General features: G+C 37.8%; 1 protein-coding gene across 2 annotated transcripts in view; it reads left to right on the forward strand.

Moving 5' to 3' along the window:
• Positions 1–19516, forward strand: part of COP1 (COP1 E3 ubiquitin ligase) — a 112321-nt gene that overhangs the window by 30840 nt on the left and 61965 nt on the right. For both annotated transcript variants that reach the window (XM_032226349.1, XM_032226350.1), the window contains exon 12: positions 15429–15572. In XM_032226349.1, the coding sequence (XP_032082240.1) occupies positions 15429–15572 (144 nt within the window). The remainder of the gene's footprint in view (positions 1–15428; positions 15573–19516) is intronic.

Consider the following 19516-nt stretch of genomic DNA (forward strand, 5'->3'; position numbering starts at 1 on the left):
CGTGGAGAAGAAAAGTCTTTGTCTCATGCTTCTTCGGACTCACCAAGGTTGCCAGACGCTCCAAATACAGGAGAGGCCTTTAGTTCCTTAGGCATTAGACTGCAGTTCTGTAAGATCTCCCCGAATATTAACATGCCTTGCTCTTGGCATGATCTCGATTGGTCAATTCCTCCTGGGAACAATAGTAATGGTGTTGAATTGGAGGTGCTCAGAAATCTCCTTTGTTCAACCTATGAAACACTTCCACATCCTTGAGTGGTGAAAAACAGACTTTGATAGTGGATCCCCAGAATTCTATTCTTTATACAAGGCAGGACTTCCCACATCACAACCAAGTATCACCTTGATTGAAACACCTGACTCCAAATTCTGCTTCAGATGAACTGATGATCCTAGAGGTTCACATACTTTTGCCACACAGAAATAAGAAGTTTTGGGTTACTTTTCTCAATAAATCAATAAGTATAATGTTTTTGACTCTCATTTAGCTGGACTCTCTTCATTTTAGGAGTTATGTGGAGAACATGTTTTAAATATTGAAAATGCAAAAGGTTCATAAACTTTTTAGCACTATAGATAAATATTAATGAAGACATATCATTTAGAAGAGGTAGTGATAGATTTTTATTGTTAAAGGGAAAAATAGAGTTTATTTTAGAGAATTATAAAACTGTTGATGGAATAGCTTTCATGTCATTTATAGTCTAAATTTGCACATTTTTGTGCAGAGAAAATGTACCTTATTGTGAAAAGGTGTACAACAGTAAACAGAAATTCTCTGTCCCTGTTTTTGGACTTTGTGCAAAATACATGTCCTCTGTACATGTATCTTTGTTAGATACATGTACAGAGGAGCAGGTAGTTTCTGAAGAAATAGAATACTTCCATCTCAGAGAAACTGATATTAGTATTCTCTGAATTTGTTTAATGGAGAAGGGGGAAGCTTTTGGTGTTATAAGGCACATTTGGAATTCTGAGAGATCTGACTATAAAATAGAATATTGGCAAAACCTGACTGGCTGCCAGAAAGGCCCAGCTGTTCATGCAATATGCATGAAAAGCCAAGGACCAATACATCCTGTAAGTGAAAACCATTCCCATTTAAAAATAACTGGACCCTATAAATTCAGTAGTTGCTAATCAAGTATAAGTAATGGATTTTTTTTTCTCAGAAAATTAGGTGAACAAGTAAAAGCAGGTTATATTCTCCATGTACAAGAAATTCCACAAAATATAATAATAGGTTTGAACCTTTGTTTTGACAAAGTCTGTGAAAACTCTTCTTATAAGGAATAAATTTATCAGTGTAAGTGGGTGGATTACATTGATTACGGTAGTTGCATTGAATTGGTTCAGCTTTGGTAACTGAACAGAACTCATATCTTGACTTAGAGCTGTTCCAAGGACAGCAAGGGTGTCCTAGGGGAGGGTTGGCTATTTTAATTAATTTAAAATGGCAGCATGAGATCGATAAAATCCACACTCAGTTATCTCTTTCATTCAGTTTTTCCATTGTCTTCCCTCAGCCTTTCCAAACATCTATTTTCCTAGTTTATCATGTGCCCTGAATATGTGAGTTTCTGCTTGCTGGTCATTGCTTCAGGGGAACAGTCAGGCTTTATTTGATTATGGACAGATTGATTTGCTCTTGCAATGCATGACATCCTTACTAATATTCTGCAACTGCATAATTGGAAAAGCATTTGGGTTCTTTTCTCTTTCTCAGTTTCCAGATTTAACTGCTGTGCATTATCCCTGGGAAGACCATTGTTTTTAATAGTTCTGATCTTTCTTGTTACTGAAATGCCCCTTTCTTTGATGATATTGTGTAGGGTTGCGATTCCATCCCCTAGGATTAATTTCCTCTTTACTTCTTCAGCGATCTCCATCAGAGAGACGCTCAGAGTTGCTGTCTCTGTCTCGAGGACACTGCAGACTTAACAGGATTGCAGTGGTCCCAGGTTGCCTTTCTTCCCTGTTTCTCATCCTGTAGAGTATTATGTCATCAGCATGAGGTTCCTAAGGCTATCCAATGGGGACTAACATTTCTGCAGCATTGGCATCTTCCCCTATCAGTTTAAACATATGGGAACCTTTGGTTTTCTGTTATATTTTGGAAAAAAAAACCTGGCTCAACTGTGTAAGCAAAAAGGATATGAAAAATATCCTGATGCTCCAGCTTGTTCTGGATTTTGAATATGTATACATGTGTGTTACAAAAAATATTGCATTGAACTATTGCTCTTGGAATTTCAATCAGACAGAGTATTCTGTTCTTTTTTGTGTTTGAGCATTTCTGAAAATCTTTCATTTAACTAAAACTTACTATTCTTATAGAAATGAGTGATGCTTTTTTAATTGCTTAAATAATATCTACATTGATTGTGTGTGTTTGCTGCTCGCGTGCAGGATGTGGATCATGCTGATGCTTTATTGTCAAATACCAGAATACCTAATTCAGTACAATCAAGTGAGAGAGGAACGGGGCTGGAAAAAAAAAAGAATGATACAGATTGAAAATCTTTATCTTCCAACATTTCCAGAATTAAAGCAAACAAAGAAAATTTGGCACTCCTCCAAATAATTCTATATACCAGGTCCAAACAATAATAAGGATACTGCAATACTGAAGACTTTTTAGTAAATCACCAGTCATAAGTTGAAGAGGAGCCGAGGTGGCGCAGTGGTTAGGGTGCAGTACTGCAGGCCACTTCTGCTGACTGTTATCTGCAGTTCAGCGGTTCTAATCTCACCGGCTCAAGGTTGACTCAGCCTTCCATCCTTCCGAGGTGGGTGAAATGAGGACCCAGACTGTGGGGGCGATATGCTGACTCTGTAAACCGCTTAGAGAGGGCTGAAAGCCCTATGAAGCGGTATATAAGTCTAACTGCTATTGCTATTGCTACCTATATGTTGAGCATCTTTGATTTCTTGCCAGAATCACTGCAAGTTGCTCTCGCCGTTTCTTGCTCCTGGATCCAAGACATTCTCTGAGCATTGCTCAGCCCCCTGATACATTTTGACCAGGGTCTTAGTATCCCCATTTTGCCTGAGCTTTTGAATGGTTGTGGAATCTCAATGCAAATGCTTATATTGTTCATTGTTAAGTTTTAATTCTAAGCATATTTCCATATTCTGAATATGGAAATTTGCATATTCTGAATTTGAAAAACTCAGTGGAAGTTTTCGAGTTACCAGTGGAACTTTTTTAAAAATTTAGTACTAATAAATAATGTTAAGCTCCTAATATTTTAGAGATCTCATTGTGAATGTTGAGGATATATCGTAGAAAACACATTAAATACCTCTTCAGTTAGCAAATGTTGTTATTTTTATCTATGTAACAAACAAGGCTGTAGGCATGCAGTAAAAGCAGAGAAGAAATAGCAAATTATCAAGTTTTTTTGCTCTATAGTTGCAGATTTTTTTTTGAGAAAACATTCTATGCTAGAAGTGTGAACTAATATGAAACTAACGTAAATGCTTTATGCTTGTGCAAATAAATTGTGCGTGTGTATCTTGAGAAGAATTCAACCCAAGAATATTTTTATATACTTCTAAATCATGTGGTAATAATAATAAAATGAATTGTATGTTACTATTACAATTATATGTTAATATTAAAAATGTATATGACATTAACCTTTGCATTATAACATACTATAGCCTTTTTGGCATATATTACCATATTTTGCAGAGTATAAGATGCACCGGAGTATAAGAGGGAAATTTTTTTAAAAAAATTTTGCACTCTGCAAACCTCCCCAAAACGGCCCGTTTTTCGTGAAAATGGGCCTGTTTTTTTTTTTTTTTTTTAAAAAGGGCATGAATAACCTTCAGGAGGCTTGTAGAGTGCTCCTGGGGAGGGGGGGGGGCAAAAACGAGCAAAAAATGGCCCATTTTTCACAAAAACAGGCCCTGTTTTTGTAAAAAAAAAAAAAAAAAGGGGCATGGATGGCCTTTAGGAGGCTTATAGAGTGCTCCTGGAGGCTGGGAGAGAGGCAAAATTGAGCAAAAATCCATCCTGCCTTTTGCTCATTTCTGCCCTCCCTAGCCCTCAAGAGCACCCTGAAAGCCTCCTAAAAGCTATCCATGGCATTTTGGTGAAGGGTGCGGGGTTTCGGGAGGCCAAAATGCTGTATTCGGTGTATAAGACGCACCCAGATTTTCAGCCTCTCTTGAAGGGAAAAGGTGCATCATACACCCCGAAAAATGTGGTATTTGCATAGTTTGGAGGTTTTAATATGCTAGTATGAGTACAGAAAAGAAAGTTTGTAATCTCTGAGTATTTGAAGACAGTTTTCCCTTATCTCTTGTTTTGTTTTTATTTTTCTTTTATCTCAAAAGGGAAATTATTACTTGATTTCATATAATTGTTTGGGAATGTAAATTCAAATCCAGCCAAAAATCCTTTTAGAATAAAATAGGAAATTTTTGTCTGAGGAAACAATGAGCATCTATTGAACTTGGATGTGGGCAGAGTTTCCTCATCCTTGCTGTAAAAAACTACATAACTCATTGCGCTCTTTGATTTATGCTATTGCAGAGATTTGTTTTGTCCTAAGTAGTTTTTGCATACTCATAAAATTGGTTATTGATAAGGATGATGTTTTGATAGATGAATCTGGATAATATATTCTAATTTCAAAGTTATATTTCTGTGCAATGCCAAAATAGCCAAACAAGTGAAGAATTTCAAAAATTAATATTTGTCAATGTAGTAACAATGTAGTGTGATGTAATCTTAATTGTAAGAGAAAATGCAAAAAGTTACTAAAATATTTGTATATAGGTAAAATAAAAATTATGTACCTTTTACCTAGGTAAAAGTTATTTCTTTTATTAGCTTTTTGTCTTTCCTGTTACAATGAAACAGAAGTTGATACAGCAATTCAGTTAAGATTGTGATGGAATAAATTCTTGATTGGAAAACCTTTCTTGAGACAGACCAGAAAACATATTACAAGGCAATCAAATATAGTGGAAAGTACAGTTCTGTTTGGAAGCCTTTATGGACTATTTCTCCTGTTTAACTTTCTATAAATTGTAGTTATTTTGTTAAGTGTTCTGACCCCCTCCTCCATCCAGTAACAAAAGCCAAGACAACCTTAACTAGAATGTACTTTAATAGTAAGACGAAAATCTCGGTGGCTGAAAGCCAAGCAAACAAACAGATAAGGACCTTGGCAGCAACTCAGACAAACCTTGGCAGCAATCCAGCCTGCCAAGTTAGTTACATTCCAATGTTCCCTCTAATTTTTTTTCAGTGTAAGCGGGAAAGTATAGTGTTTGAGCGGCACAGTTTCATGCCTGAGCACCTAAGAGAGCAACAGTTTGAACTGCTGTCACGTCTGCTGGACATTTGCGCAACATTCCAAGCGTCAAGCGCCGATTGCGAGCGAGGTTTCAGCCTGATGAATGCCAGGCATGAAAAGTGCCACTCAAACACTATACTTTTCCGCTCACCCTGAAAAAAAAAAGACTTCTGCTCAGCTTTTACATTGTTAGACTGGCTAGAGAGAGACATGGCACCAACAGGGTCCTGGGTCCTGGCATTTTGCAGGCAACCTGTCCTCTCACATTCCTTGGGAATGCAACCCATCACATTTGAATTAGATTTTGCCAATTATCCTATTAAAAGATAATCCTATTATTCTAAAATACGACTAACTCAATATTAAAAACTGTAAATATTTAATGCTGATAAATAATAGCAGTAATTGTTATTTAGTATGAGTAAAATCAGTATTGATATATCAATATAATATCTATCAAAATTGACAATAAACACTAAAATAACAATACAAATATATAATGTGAAATATAAATGTAATAAATATAATATATAAATGCAACATAAATGTAATAAAATAATTTATCATGAAACTCTCCCCCTTTAAAGTAGTAAGATCAATTAAATAGTCTAGCAAGTTTGGACTATATACTATATGTTATGTTACTTAAGAATATATATACCTCAGAATCAGATACAACATCCACATCATTTCCAACTGAATCGATAAAACCATATGCCATGCCAAAACTATTTTAAATAAAGATATGAAATTAATCAAGTCTTGCATTTTTCAAAATGAATGTACTATTTTTTTGTTATTTAAGTTTGTACCCCATCTTTTCATCTCCAAGGTATTCAAAGCAGCTAAAAGATTTTTTTAAAAAAATTTGAAATCTACTTAAAAACTGGTGTTAACATCACCATAATCTAATTCAAAAAGCCTGGCTAAAAGGGGAATTATCCTTTTCTAAAACCAAGAAAGAAAGAACTGCTTGTATTCTGTAGTATTTAATCAATGCATAGCTTTCAAATGTAATCCAAATTATATATCTAAACAACATTATAAATCATTTAAATATCAGAAGATTCGAGCATTTTTTCTGATCTCTTGGCAGAAAGGATGTGTACTGGCATTTTATGGAATTTAAAATGATTAAGTCCATGACACAAATTGCACAATAGGAAATCCAGGCCAGAATGCATTTAACTCATTGTATCACCAGGGACCAAAATTTAGCAGGCCCAGGGAAAAAAAAGTAGGTAAGGCCACTTTATAGCTAAATTTGATACCATTAAAAATTAAATAGGATTAAAATCTGTGGTTTATAATTTACCCAGTTGTGCAATGTCGCCCGCCCCACTCCTTTCGCCGGCAGTAGCCCGCTGCACCAAGGGGGCATGTAAGAGGGAGGGGGAAAACAGGAGGAGAGGTTCAAATCCAGATTTCCACCCGGATGCCTCCCAGATGGGCCCGAAGATTCCGGCCAGGGTGACCACTCTGGCGCTGCCTATCATTCCTGCCGCTCCCCGGGGAGGTGGGGCAGCTGCGTGGAGATGCATCTGCCTTTTGCGCCCACCGACAAGATACGGATCCCAACCCCGGGCGTAATTTGATTCCCCTCTTCCCTGAGCTCACAATAACACCCTGTCTCACAAACCAAGAGCCCATCAGGCCGAGTTCGACGGAGAGGCTTCGAAGAAACAAGCCAGCATATATTTTTTTCCCCCCCCAAAAAAAAAACCCAGTCCGGAGCTCAGCTGAGCTGAGGCTGTTGGATGAAGCCGTCACCAACGCGTTTCCCCCTCCTCCCCCGTTCCTTCAAGACAGGAAAGGAAATTAGGTCCGTGGGCCACATCCAGCCCAGCCAATCTCTCCGCATTTTCTGGGCGGGGTCTCGCAGTCGCAGGAAGGAATCCCCTCTCCAAGGATCCCCCGAACATGGACTTGAAGAGCTGTGCTCTTCAAAACAAGACTGGGGAGGTCCTTTGCAGGCGGCCAGTTCTAGCCGCCTGCAAAGGACTTCCCCACGTTTGCTTTACAGAAAACTCTGCGCGGCAGATAGAATCTGCTGCGCGGGCTTTTCTTGCGATGTGCGCGGCCGCGCAGGCGCGCACCTTAGAGGGAACAGTGTTACATTCTCTTTAGTCAATGCGTTGACTTCTGCAAGAGGACGTGTCACAAGCAGTCTTTTTTATAGTCTGGAGAGGAGCCTAATGACCACCAGCTGAACACAATTACCTCCTGTAATTGCGTAATTGTTCCTGACACCTAGTAGCTCTTCAATGGCGTGCATCCAGGAACAACTCACTGCTGGCTTCTGGGTCACTCTCCCTTGTCTCCTCCCCACTGGTCCAAGGCTCATGCGCCACCTGGTGGCCAACCAGTCTCTCTGCGCCCTGCTCAGAGTCGGAACCCTGTCCAGGGTCCTCCACACCCTCCAGAGCCGATTCATAGGGCCCCTCGCTGTCGGAGTCCAGTGGCAGCTCCAACGGCTCCTGCTGGGCCACAACAGTTAAGGTAATAATTTTTATTTCAAAAATAATACTAGATTTATTTAGCTCACAATTTCAGAGCAAATATTTTAACTAGGGACTCGTGGATATGTAGTCGTAGAATTTTATAACCGGAATTTGATTGTCAACCGTCCTGTTGGCGTGCACAGCAAAAGCAAGTCCTGGGACATTTATTATCAAGAGTAAAACTTTACTGACAGATCCATACAGACACAGAAGAAGCGAAGCCAGTTCTCAGGTTTTGATGCGAAGCGCGGTAGAATGAAGCCTCCTTTTCCTTCCCCCAGGCCGCCCAGTGTCCACTGTCCATCAAATCCAGATTAAGCATCTTATTTTGGGAAAACAGTCTTCACTTCATGACCTTGGGGTTGTAAGATTTTCTCAGGCTGCAAACTGCTCACATGAATTCCTTCTTTTGCTCCCAGTTTCCCACACATTCCAATCATACCCCTCCATGCAAGCAGAAAGAGAGCTTTTGCAAATCAACTTTGACATGGATTTTAATTTGTCTTATAACATATGAAACCTAATTAGATGCATTATATTTTTGGATATATTTAGTAACTTCATATGTTTAAAATCAGGACAATTCCAGTTAGTGTAATAGATAGTGGGGCCCTATCATGTCACCTCACCTTCACATTATCTGTGATGTCCAGTAAACATGAAAAAGAAATTGAGTTAGTTTCATCTTAAGATCATAATAAACATGCTTAATATTCTTTAACACCTTAGTCACTGATTTTCTAATAAAAATTATTCCAGTTCTTCATTAGTTGTTTACAAACAACTAATGTTGAATCATAGAATCATCCAAAATTTCAATAATGATAATATCTCAGATGTTTTTGGATGCTGCTGAGCTTCTGAACCAAGTGTGAAATGAAGAGATAATTAACAGTATTTATATACTCCATTGGTATAGCCATCCATCTAACACCAGTTACTTGGGTGGAGAACAATCAAAACAACAATTAAAAAAATTGAAACACAACACAAAACACACAAATAGCAGCCAAATAGCATTCTAATCTGTTGATATCAACATAACTAGGAAATTAAACCCTTCAAATACTTGGGACTCCAAACCCTGGCACATAGTCAAGTCTTCAAGGCCTTTCGAAAGGCCAACAGGGTTGGGGCCATCCTAATCTCAGGAGGCAGACTGTTCCAGAGGTCAGACACTATGGCAGAAAAGGAGCATTTCCTGATTCCCATTAACTGACATCCCATGGCTGACTGGACGTTAAGCATGCCCATCCTGTCAGACTGGATTGGTTGGGTAGAAACAACTGGGATAGTATCTCAGGTAACCCAGTCTCAAGCCATAAAGGTGTTTAATGGTGACAACTAGCATTTTGAATTGCACCCAGAAACAGTGGTAGCCAATACAGTCTTTGAAACAGTGGTGTTGCGTGTCAAATAGCCAGCACGATTTACAAGCCACCAGTGGAAGTTTCCGAATGCTCATCAAGGGCAGCCCCATATAGAGTGCATTGCAGTAAATATATTGCCGTATACTTTAAGCAATTCGAATGCTTCCCGCAATAACTGAATATGCAATATGCAAAAGAAAAATCCATGCAGAAGCACCTGACAATTTTCATAAATAAGTTATTTGGCACATATATTTCAGTAGAGCTACCTTTCCTACGTAGGTGGTTATTAAAGCAATTGCAATTGGTTACAATTTTGGGGAAAATATTTATTAATAGGAGTCATATTATTAATTGCTGTGCTTATAAATAGGAGTCTTGTTTAAAATGATTATCAAGTGTTTTTTGCAGTCATGGTTCATCTCTGAAGCAAGGCAGACTATTACTGTGCTATCCCAGAAATAAAGCAGTAACTATATTACTGCCTATAGCAGCTGTATATGCTCTGCTAAGAATAATAAACAATCTGATAGAGAAAAGTAAATCTAAGTGGATTGTAAAAGCAATAAACATGAACTATCCATACAAAAATTCAAATAAATATCTACAATTCAAATTCATAATAATAATACACAACCATTAGTAGTCCCTATGTACATCTCAGGTACATAACATTCGCAAAAGTCTGCCTAGACACACATTTGATTGGGATAAATTTCTTTTTCAAAGTCAGTTGTTTGAGATTATATTAGCAACAGAATAATGAGGACATCATTGATGTACTTCACTAATCCAAGGCTGTAGCCTTCGACTTCAGATCCATTAAGGTCATCGCAGTCAATCATATATTCACTCTTATGTCAAGAGAGAACAGGAATCCTGTGGGTTGTCCATGGTCCTCACAATCATTTTTATGATGTATACTTTCATAGGATTATAGTACCAAAATAATAATAGCACTACAATGCAGTGCATTTTCTTTTTATACTTTTATCAAATGAATACAGGTTTGTGAAAAAGCCCTGCACACTTTCAATTTTAAGCTGTATTTACATGTTTAATCAACTTTTCGTTCACAGAAACCACGCAAAATTAGTACTTTGATGAAAATTTCTGTAGTCGGATTGAGATGATAATTTTTATTAATATAACCAAAGTCTTTTTAAGGTTTTGAGTGAGTTTATGCTCTAAAACAAACACAACTTGAATTTTTGAGAATGTTAGGATCGAAAGTAGCCAATCAGCAGCGAGCTTTGGCTGACCAATCAAAATACACAGAGGCTAAATCTATGAGCCAATCACTGTTGTCATACTCTCTGACTATAAATAGGCATGAGAAGCATCGAGAAATTTAATTTAACTCTGGCTGTGGGCAAGGATGAAGGCCTTTGCTTTCACCAGTACTGAGCAGCGGCATCACATCATTGTGCTTCATGAAGAGGGTTACTCCTGTACAGAAATAGCCAAGAGAGTGAAATGCCATCGCACCACAGTGAGCAGAGTGGTTGAAAAATACCAAACAACTGGTTCAGTTGATGACAGGCTCCGCTCTTGAAGACCAAGAAAGTCGACAAAAAGGTAAGATCGGGCTCTGCAACGCATTTCGATGGAAGCTCATCTCACCTCAGATGAAAAGAATTTGAGGTGAAACAAGTAATGTAAAAGTGTGCAATAGCAATAGCAGTAGACTTATATACCGCTTCATAGGGCTTTCAGCCCTCTCTAAGCGGTTTACAGAGAGTCAGCATATTGCCCCCAACAATCTGGGTCCTCATTTTACCCACCTCGGAAGGATGGAAGGCTGAGTCAACCCTGAGCCGGTGAGATTTGAACCGCTGAACTGCTGATCTAGCAGTAGCCTGCAGTGCTGCATTTAACCACTGCGCCACCTTGGCTCAAAGCACAGTGCATTGCAGACTGCTTGCCAGAGGCTCAAAGGCTGCAGGGCTTGAAGTAAACCTTTGCTCACAGATGCTCACCACTCTTGTCGACGTGCGTGGGCCAAGAAGTATGCCAAGTGGACCAACGAACAGTGGGCCAAGGTCCTCTTCAGTGACGACAGCAATTTCTACTTGACTGGAAATCAGTGCAATAAGTATGTCAGAAGATTTCCAGCTGAAGAATTTAGGCCATACTGCCTGAATCTCTCTGTGAAGCATCCATTGCACATAATGATCTGGGGCTGTATTGCTGCTTCTGGGATTGGTCGGTACAAATCGTGCAGGGAATCATGAATTCCAAGCGGTATGTTGAAGTCCTGGGAAAGACCATGCTTCCTTCAGCTCAGCAACTTGTAGGGAAGGACTTTTACTTCCAGGATGACAACACTCCTTGTCATCGAGCCAAGTCTGTCCAGCATGGATGAAGAAGCATGGTGTTCGACTCCTGGATTGGCCAGCTCAGAGCCTGGATTTGAACCCAATTGAGAACTTGTGGGCCAAGATTGTTTATGAAATAAGCAAGAAGCATCCGAAGGCCAAGCAGGAGCTGATTGAATCCATTATTGAAGCCAGGAACCACATTGTCACCAAAGATCACGTGGAAAGGCTTATACAGTCTATGCCGAAGCGATGCCGCCTGGTGATAAGCAATGAGGGCTGGCCAATTTCATATTAGTAACCATGTTTGGTTACCTAAACCAGTGTTTTTCAACCACTGTGCTGCGGCACACTAGTGTGCCGTGACATAGTGTAAGGTATGCCGTGGGAAAATTACTTTATATATAGTCAATATAGGCACAGAGTTAAATTTTTTTAACATTTTCTAATGGTGGTGTGCCTCGTGATTTTTTTCATGAAAAAAGTGTGCCTTTGCACAAAAAAGGTTGAAAAACACTGACCTAAATGGTCCTTTTCAGGGCCACAAACAATAAAAATGTTAAGAAAACACTAGCATCGGCCTTAGTAATTGCAACACGTATGCCATTGGGTATGCATCAGTTAATCTCTTTTCATAGTCATTGTAAGCATGCAAGAAAATTCACAATCCCCATCCAAACAGCATCAAATTGCAAAAAGCTTATGCTTTTCACTTAAAGACCACCAGTATTTATTTAAATAAAACAATATTTGCATAGCAGTTAGCATAAAATATCATAAAATCAATAGCCTATCCAAAAAATGTCGTAAACCGTAAAGCGTGCAGGATTTTTTCACACAGCTGTAGCTCTAAATAAGTATGTTATGAGTAGGCTTCACTAGTTTTGAACATCCTTCCAAAAAATGAAGTTTCCAGTGATACTGTTATATCACTATTCTAACTCCTTTCTTCCCCAGAGGGCAGAATAAATATATGGGAATCTAATCTTTTTGAAAAATTGCCACATTTGAAATTTTACATGTTTTTTGTAGTGGGGCTACTGTGGAGAGTCATAGTTTGCCCATTCGTAAAGTGGCTGTGATGGTGCCATGCAGGGACGAATCTTAAGTCAGGACAGGCACAAAGTCTAGAGAACACCAAGCTAGAATTTAGCAGGAACTCCAGAAATAAATGAACTGTTTGCCACCTATACGCTATCGAAGAAGATTGGAATATAGATAAATACAGGAAGTAAGTAGAGCCAGCCTTGGATTTTTTAAAGAGGATTTTGAGCATGAAATTTCAATTGTAATTCAAATGAATGATCTAACATGGTTTTGAGGTACAGAATTCCTTACATTTAAGATGCATAGGTATTCTGCCTAAAGTCTGTTCTTGATCACCCCTTAAAGTTTGAAAAGTAGTAATTAAATGAAGCTGCTTAAATTGCATTTTTAGATATTGATCTTTTTAAGAGCAGTATTTTATTCTCTCTACAAATAGTATTTCTAAAGAAGCATTTTGGCGAGATCTTGAGTCCTTGTCTTGAAGATTAATTGGAGTATGCAAATGTTTTGAGTGGCATAGCTAACAAAAACCGTACAAGCTTATCACCCTAAATACAGCTCAGCCCGGTTAGTTCATTCAAATGTGAAGCCATTGTTGTTTTCCCTTTAGTCATCTGTTTAGTGTTCAGATAGAACACTAACGTGTTTAATTTTTGAAACATCTATAAGATCAATGGTTTATTATTTTAGTTGCTTTCACAAGCTGGAGATGCATGATTCTCCAAATTTATTTCTAGTTATTTAGGAATGTCTGTAGGGTATCATTTTATGATACTCATCCCTGGGTCATTCTGGCTGGGTGTTGTGCAAACCATGGAAGGACATAGGACTGGTAATGTTACATTTCACAATTGAACTAATCTTTTGGTGAAACTTCTCTCCCTTTGGATATACTTAGTTAAAACTAGAACCTTGATTTGTGTTTCTATTCACGATTATTCAAAATAATCACTGTTTTTCTGTTTTGGACATTAATGATAAACTGTAATGAGTTTAAACTAGAAAATGGATGTCCCCAGTGTTTTTAATTTATTAAAATTATAGATTTATGAAGCACAAATGAAGTTAGAAATCTTTATCTTTTTTCCCCTACTGCTCGACCTGAAAATAATCTTAACTTCTCATAAGAGGATAAAGGCTTTCTCTTCTGGAAAATTTAAAATGTATGATATAAAATCAGAACCCAAGGGATTTCCAGAACTTTAGAGAAAATAGATGATAAATAATAATTTAATGAGAAGAAAGATTTTTGTACAATGTCTAATAAAGCATTGTGATTGTTGTTCCTCTGACATAATTTAAAAGGTAGCTTCAAAACCTGAAGCTACTCCAAATTTGCCAAGTTTTAGAATTAGAATTTAGTTTTTTCATTTCAGAACAGCTTCTGGCATAGTGAGTGCAGTTTTCAAGCATTAAATTCAGCTAATTCAACATCTATACAGTTATAAGTCATGTTATATTTTTAACCAGAATTTGGATATCAATTTGGGGGTTCTTTGATATCTTCAAAAAATGTGTGTTTTTTTAAAAAAATCTGATTAATGTGATATAACTAAATGATACAGGTCTACATGGAGAACAGGAATTGTGATATCACAACCAACATTCCTTCCAAAGCATTCTCTTAATTCAAACCTATGAACTTCTCAAAATTGAGAAATGTGCAATAAAATTTCTTTCTAACCAACACATGATTGACAATGGTCTGCAAGCTTTGGTCTGCAAAACTCATTATAAATGTAACCCAGCACTTGACTTTTCAAACTTTGCTCTTTATCACCAGTTGTGTCCTTTTAGTCAGAATTCTGCTTCCTTCTCATACAAATTTAACAAACTAAGCCCCTGTGGTTCTTCTATTTTTCCCCTTCATATAGCGCAGGAGTGGATAATTATGGCCCTTTTATGACTTGTGGACTTCAATTCCCAAAATCCTTACCTAGCTATGCTGGCTCAGGAATTCTGGGTGTTGAAGTCCACAAGTCATAATAGGGCCATAGTTAACCCACCTCTGATATAGATGAACCCTGCCAGCATTCTTCCAGTCACCAAGTGCAATTACAGTCTTCACATCCAGGTTAAATGTATCCAAGAGCCTATGCAATTGTTCCATGTTTTCATAATATTTGGGACTTCATTGTTTTCTTGGTCACTAAATTTCATAGAAATTGTTTTAATTGCATTATATATGGAGTCAGACAACACTAAATCAAATAATTAATGGTTGCTTCCATTAAAATCACTCAGAAATTTCTCTGTCTTAAATTCAATTATTTTTAGTGCATTCTTTGTAATGTTCTAGGATGATACATTGCATCCCTTATTTCCCATGCTGCTCCTGATAGAGAAAAGGAAAGGATAGCCAACAATAGACAGTCCACTTATTTTAGTTAGGAAGTCACAATTATACACTAACTCATATGCAAAAACTGTGTACAATTCTTAGGTTTTATGGATAAATTGTCCTCCTTGACTTTGGGATAGTTGGTAATGTGGCAATTTTCAAAGAAATAGCCAACCTGGCTCCGGTGTATTGTTTTATACAATGCTGAACAATTCAAGTCCATCTTTTGCATAAAAAAAATATCAGGAATAATATTTACTTCCCCACATGTTTTTCCTTTCTCTTGTTTTATTATTCTGGATTAAATTTCCTTTCTCATGTTAAATTTATACTATCCAGTAAAAATGAACCAACAAGAAAGAAAATTTAGTGAGAAGGTACCCTTTTGCAAACTTAGGAGATAGAGATTTTGGAATCTTAACCTGAAAGTCGAAGATGGTGTTCTCCTGAAAAATAATATGCATCATTATAACAAAACTATTTATATGTTATATTGATAAGTTTGTGGCTTTTGTGTTTTTGTTTCTGTTTCTTAGTATTGAATTTGATCGAGACTGTGACTATTTTGCTATTGCGGGAGTCACAAAGAAGATTAAAGTCTATGAATATGGCACAGTCATTCAGGATGCAGTTGATATTCATTATCCAGAAAATGAAATGACATGTAATTCCAAAATCAGGTATGTATTGCTTCTCTTCCTCGACTTTAAAAATTAAGAACAGTGTCTTGTCTCCTGTATTTCCTGTACAGGTAGTTCTTGACTTACAACTATTCTCTTCTTTAAAAGAAAAAACTAATTAACATTAAATGGTTCTGCAGAAATATTATTCAGTGACAAGATGATAGAATTTACTGTTTAAATGTTTTGGTAAACAATTTGTCATAAAGAATCCAAATCTGGTTAATTATCTTTAGGACAGCTCTGATGATTGCTTATTCTTGGATATTAGCATTCTAGTAAGGATAGATGTATTTTGATACTAACATAATTTACCTTATAATATTAATGGAAATAAAAGCAACAAAAATGAATGCCAAGGCAGACTGTCAATGATTTCTTAATGCAAGATTCATTATTATTTTCACTTTGACCTATGTACAGGTAGTCCTCAGCTTATGACCGCAATTGAGCTCAAAATTTATGTTGCTAAGTGAGAAATTTGTTAATGAGTTTTGCCCCATTTTATAGCTTTTCTTGCCACATTTGTTAAGTGAATCAAAGGAGCTATTAAGTTAGTAATATGGTTGTTAAGTGAATCTGGCTTCCCCATTGACTTTGCTTGTCAGAAGGTAGCAATACCCGTGACCCTGGGACTCAGCAACCGTCATAAATATGAATCAGTTGTTGAGCATCTGAATTTTGATCACAGGATCATGCTGCAATGGTCGTAAGTGTGAAAATTGGTCATAAGTTACTTTTTTCAATGCCATTGTAACTTTGAATGATCACTACATGAACTATTGTAAATCGAGGATGACCTGTATTGCAAAGTTAAAAGTTTGAAGTTTTTTTTCCCTTACAAGATCTGACATAGGACTGTTGCTTTATTTATTTAACCTACCATTTTATTTACTAAGGGTAGTTTGTTTTTTAAAAAATTGGATTTTTCTCATAGCATATTTACAAGCATGAGTAGACAATGACATGTTATATAAACAAAATTATTTCAACAGATGGAATGTATAACATATTCATTAATCTTTCCATTAATAACACAAGCTTCCCAGCATGCTGTATGGAAAACGTATCTTCTAATTTTTAACTTAGAACACTTTTAGAAAATGAAGAAAATTCAATACATTATGTGATAATTTATTTTGAAATTAAAATAGAATTAAAATTTATGTTGTGTGAAGAAGTTTAAAGAGGCATTAATTGGATATTTAATGAGTGCAAAATACAGGTGGCCCTGCTTCCCTGCTGTTCCATTATCCCTTGTTTCATTTATCTTGAGTTAATTTTAAAAAGCCAGACTTTGGTATCAATAGTAAAGTTTTTCATTTGTGGTTTGGAACTTGTTTTTTTTTTTTTAATCTTTTTGTTTGGTTATTTTATGTAGGTGTAAAATAGAGAGCATTTTTTAAGGTTACACTGCAGCTGTTAGGCTAGTATTCCATATCAGCAGTCACTGTATCCTTCTAAGAATTGGGATGTGTCATTTTTCACTGGTTTAGTTCCACTTGGTGTTTAGGGAGTGGGGAGAATCAATAGAGACTGAAGCCCTTGCTTTGCAATATTGCCAAGGTGGCGCAGTGGTTAAATGCAGCACTGCAGGCTGACTGCTAGATCAGCAGTTCAGCGGTTCAAATCTCACCGGCTCAGGGTTGACTCAGCCTTCCATCCTTCCGAGGTGGGTAAAATGAGGACCCGGATTGTTGTTGGGGGCAATATGCTGACTCTGTAAACCGCTTAGAGAGGGCTGAAAGCCCTATGAAGCGGTATATAAGTCTACTGTTATTGCTATTATTGCTATTATTGCCCAGGGCTCAGCACGACTGCTATATGAATTTACTGGGTAATATCAGATATCATCCATACTTAGATGATACCCAACTATTTTGGCCCATGACCCTGGGGCCTGGAACATATTGAATCATAAATGGGGTAGAAGATGTTCAGGCTCAATCAGAATTGAGTGGCTGTGAAAACAAGAATCTTCCATGGCCAGTGATTTACCAACATTAATTGTGGATGAAGTTGCACTACTTGTGACCAGAATTGTGCATAATTTGTGGAAGAGTTGTAGGATTCTGTTAGTGTAGTTTGCAATAAAGTAGAATTAGCTTATCTAGTTGTGATTCCTTTCTGGTTTTCCCTGTGGGAGCTGAGATCAATCTTGCAAGTCTGAAAGTACAAATCCCTCCTTCTCTCACTTCCCTCTATGGTCCGGGAAATTAGGAAGGATCTCTTCTGAGCCTCTTCTCCCTTCTGCTATCCAGCTATGGGCTATGCTAATTCCTATCTGACTGTTCCCTTGGCAGTGTTTCTTTTTGCCCAGTCTCGTAACATCTGTCATACATACCATTATACTTCTTGGCTCTGGCTTGAAGAAGAAGTGGCAGCTGTGACAAGAAGAGCCACTCCTTAGATGCATCTTGTATGCCAGTTATGTCCTTTCATGAATTGGGAGGCTTTTCTCATGGTCAGTAACGTCTTAGTCATCTCTTGTTTGGATTTCTGCAATGCCCTCTACACGAGGCTGTTGCTGAGGACCAATTAGAATGCAGCAGTATGAGTAGTTCTAGGCATACCTTGCTTTGCCAATGTGACAACTCTACTTCACAGGCTGCACCGGTTTCCATTTGGCTTCCAGGTATAATTAGAGATGCTGGTTAGCCACTTATAGAACCATTCAAGGTTTGGGGTTTTGATATCTATGGCATCTCTCTGGCTTTTGTCCATCTGTTAAGATCTTGCAGGATCAGCATGTGGTGGATTCCATCTATGAAATAGTATCATCTTGGGGGATACCCCATAAGCTATTCCTTTGTGATTGCCCCTACATCCTGGAAGTATGTATGGCACCAACAATGCCAGCCTTAGAAGAGTATAAACATCTAGCTTTTCCAGTGGGGCAGAGCCTTGTGTACCTGTTTCTTACATTAGTATATTTTTATTTATCTTATTTTCTTGTATAGTGTCTAGAGTTTGTTCATTTGAGGTAGAATCGTCGTAGCATGGAGAAAAAACATTTCCTTTGTAAATAGCGTGAACGTAACTTCACATAGTACCGTGTTTCCCCGAAAATACGACAGGGTCTTATTTTCTTTTTACTTACAAAATACGGCCTTGGGCTTATTATAGGGGAGGGCTTATTGTTTTGGGGTTGCCGGGCGGCAGCTCCCTTGTGAACTGGCTCCCAAAGAGCCGGGCACAGCCTCAGGGGCGAACCAGTCATGAGGTGACCAAGCTCACGAGCAACCGCCCGGCAAACCCCCTCTCCAGCCGGGCAGAGTGCCATTCACTGACCTAGGGAGTATCCCTAAGGTGCCAAGCCACGTGGCGCTCTGCCTGCTCCCCAGCTCCCGCGGCTTGGCACTTGCATTTACAAGCTATCCAAAAAATGCTTAGGTGTTGTGATATATTTGCAAACATTCTAAGTGTTCATAGCAGAAGTATCAAAGAATGTTAGTAAACCATTCTTAGAAGAAAATTATTACTTTAAAGGAGTATGATGTATCATTTACATAATGCAGTTTATTTTCCTACAATAACAAATTTACTAAAATAGCTGACTGAAAGCATTAAAAATACTTAAACATTTCCAAAATTTCAATTTGTCTTAAAGAAAAATATTTTCTTTTTTATTTCAGCATTTCTATCCAATCTGATTCCTTCCTTTATAGGTAGTCTTAGACTTACAATCACAATGGATTAGAATCTCAGTCATTAACCAGTGCAGTCATTACAGGATCACTTCCCTCCGCCAGCTTTCGCAATTGTGATCATTAAACAGTTGCATGGGTCATTGTTCTGACCCCCTCCTCCATCCAGTAACGAAAGCTGAGACAAGCTTAACTAGAATGTACTTTTAATAGCAAGAAGCCAAAATCTTGGTGGCTGAAAGCCAAGCAAACAAACAGATAAGGACCTTGGCAGCAACTCAGACAAACCTTGGCAGC

Source organism: Thamnophis elegans, chromosome 11 (assembly GCF_009769535.1).
Source record: "Thamnophis elegans isolate rThaEle1 chromosome 11, rThaEle1.pri, whole genome shotgun sequence".
NCBI lineage: Eukaryota > Metazoa > Chordata > Lepidosauria > Squamata > Colubridae > Thamnophis > Thamnophis elegans.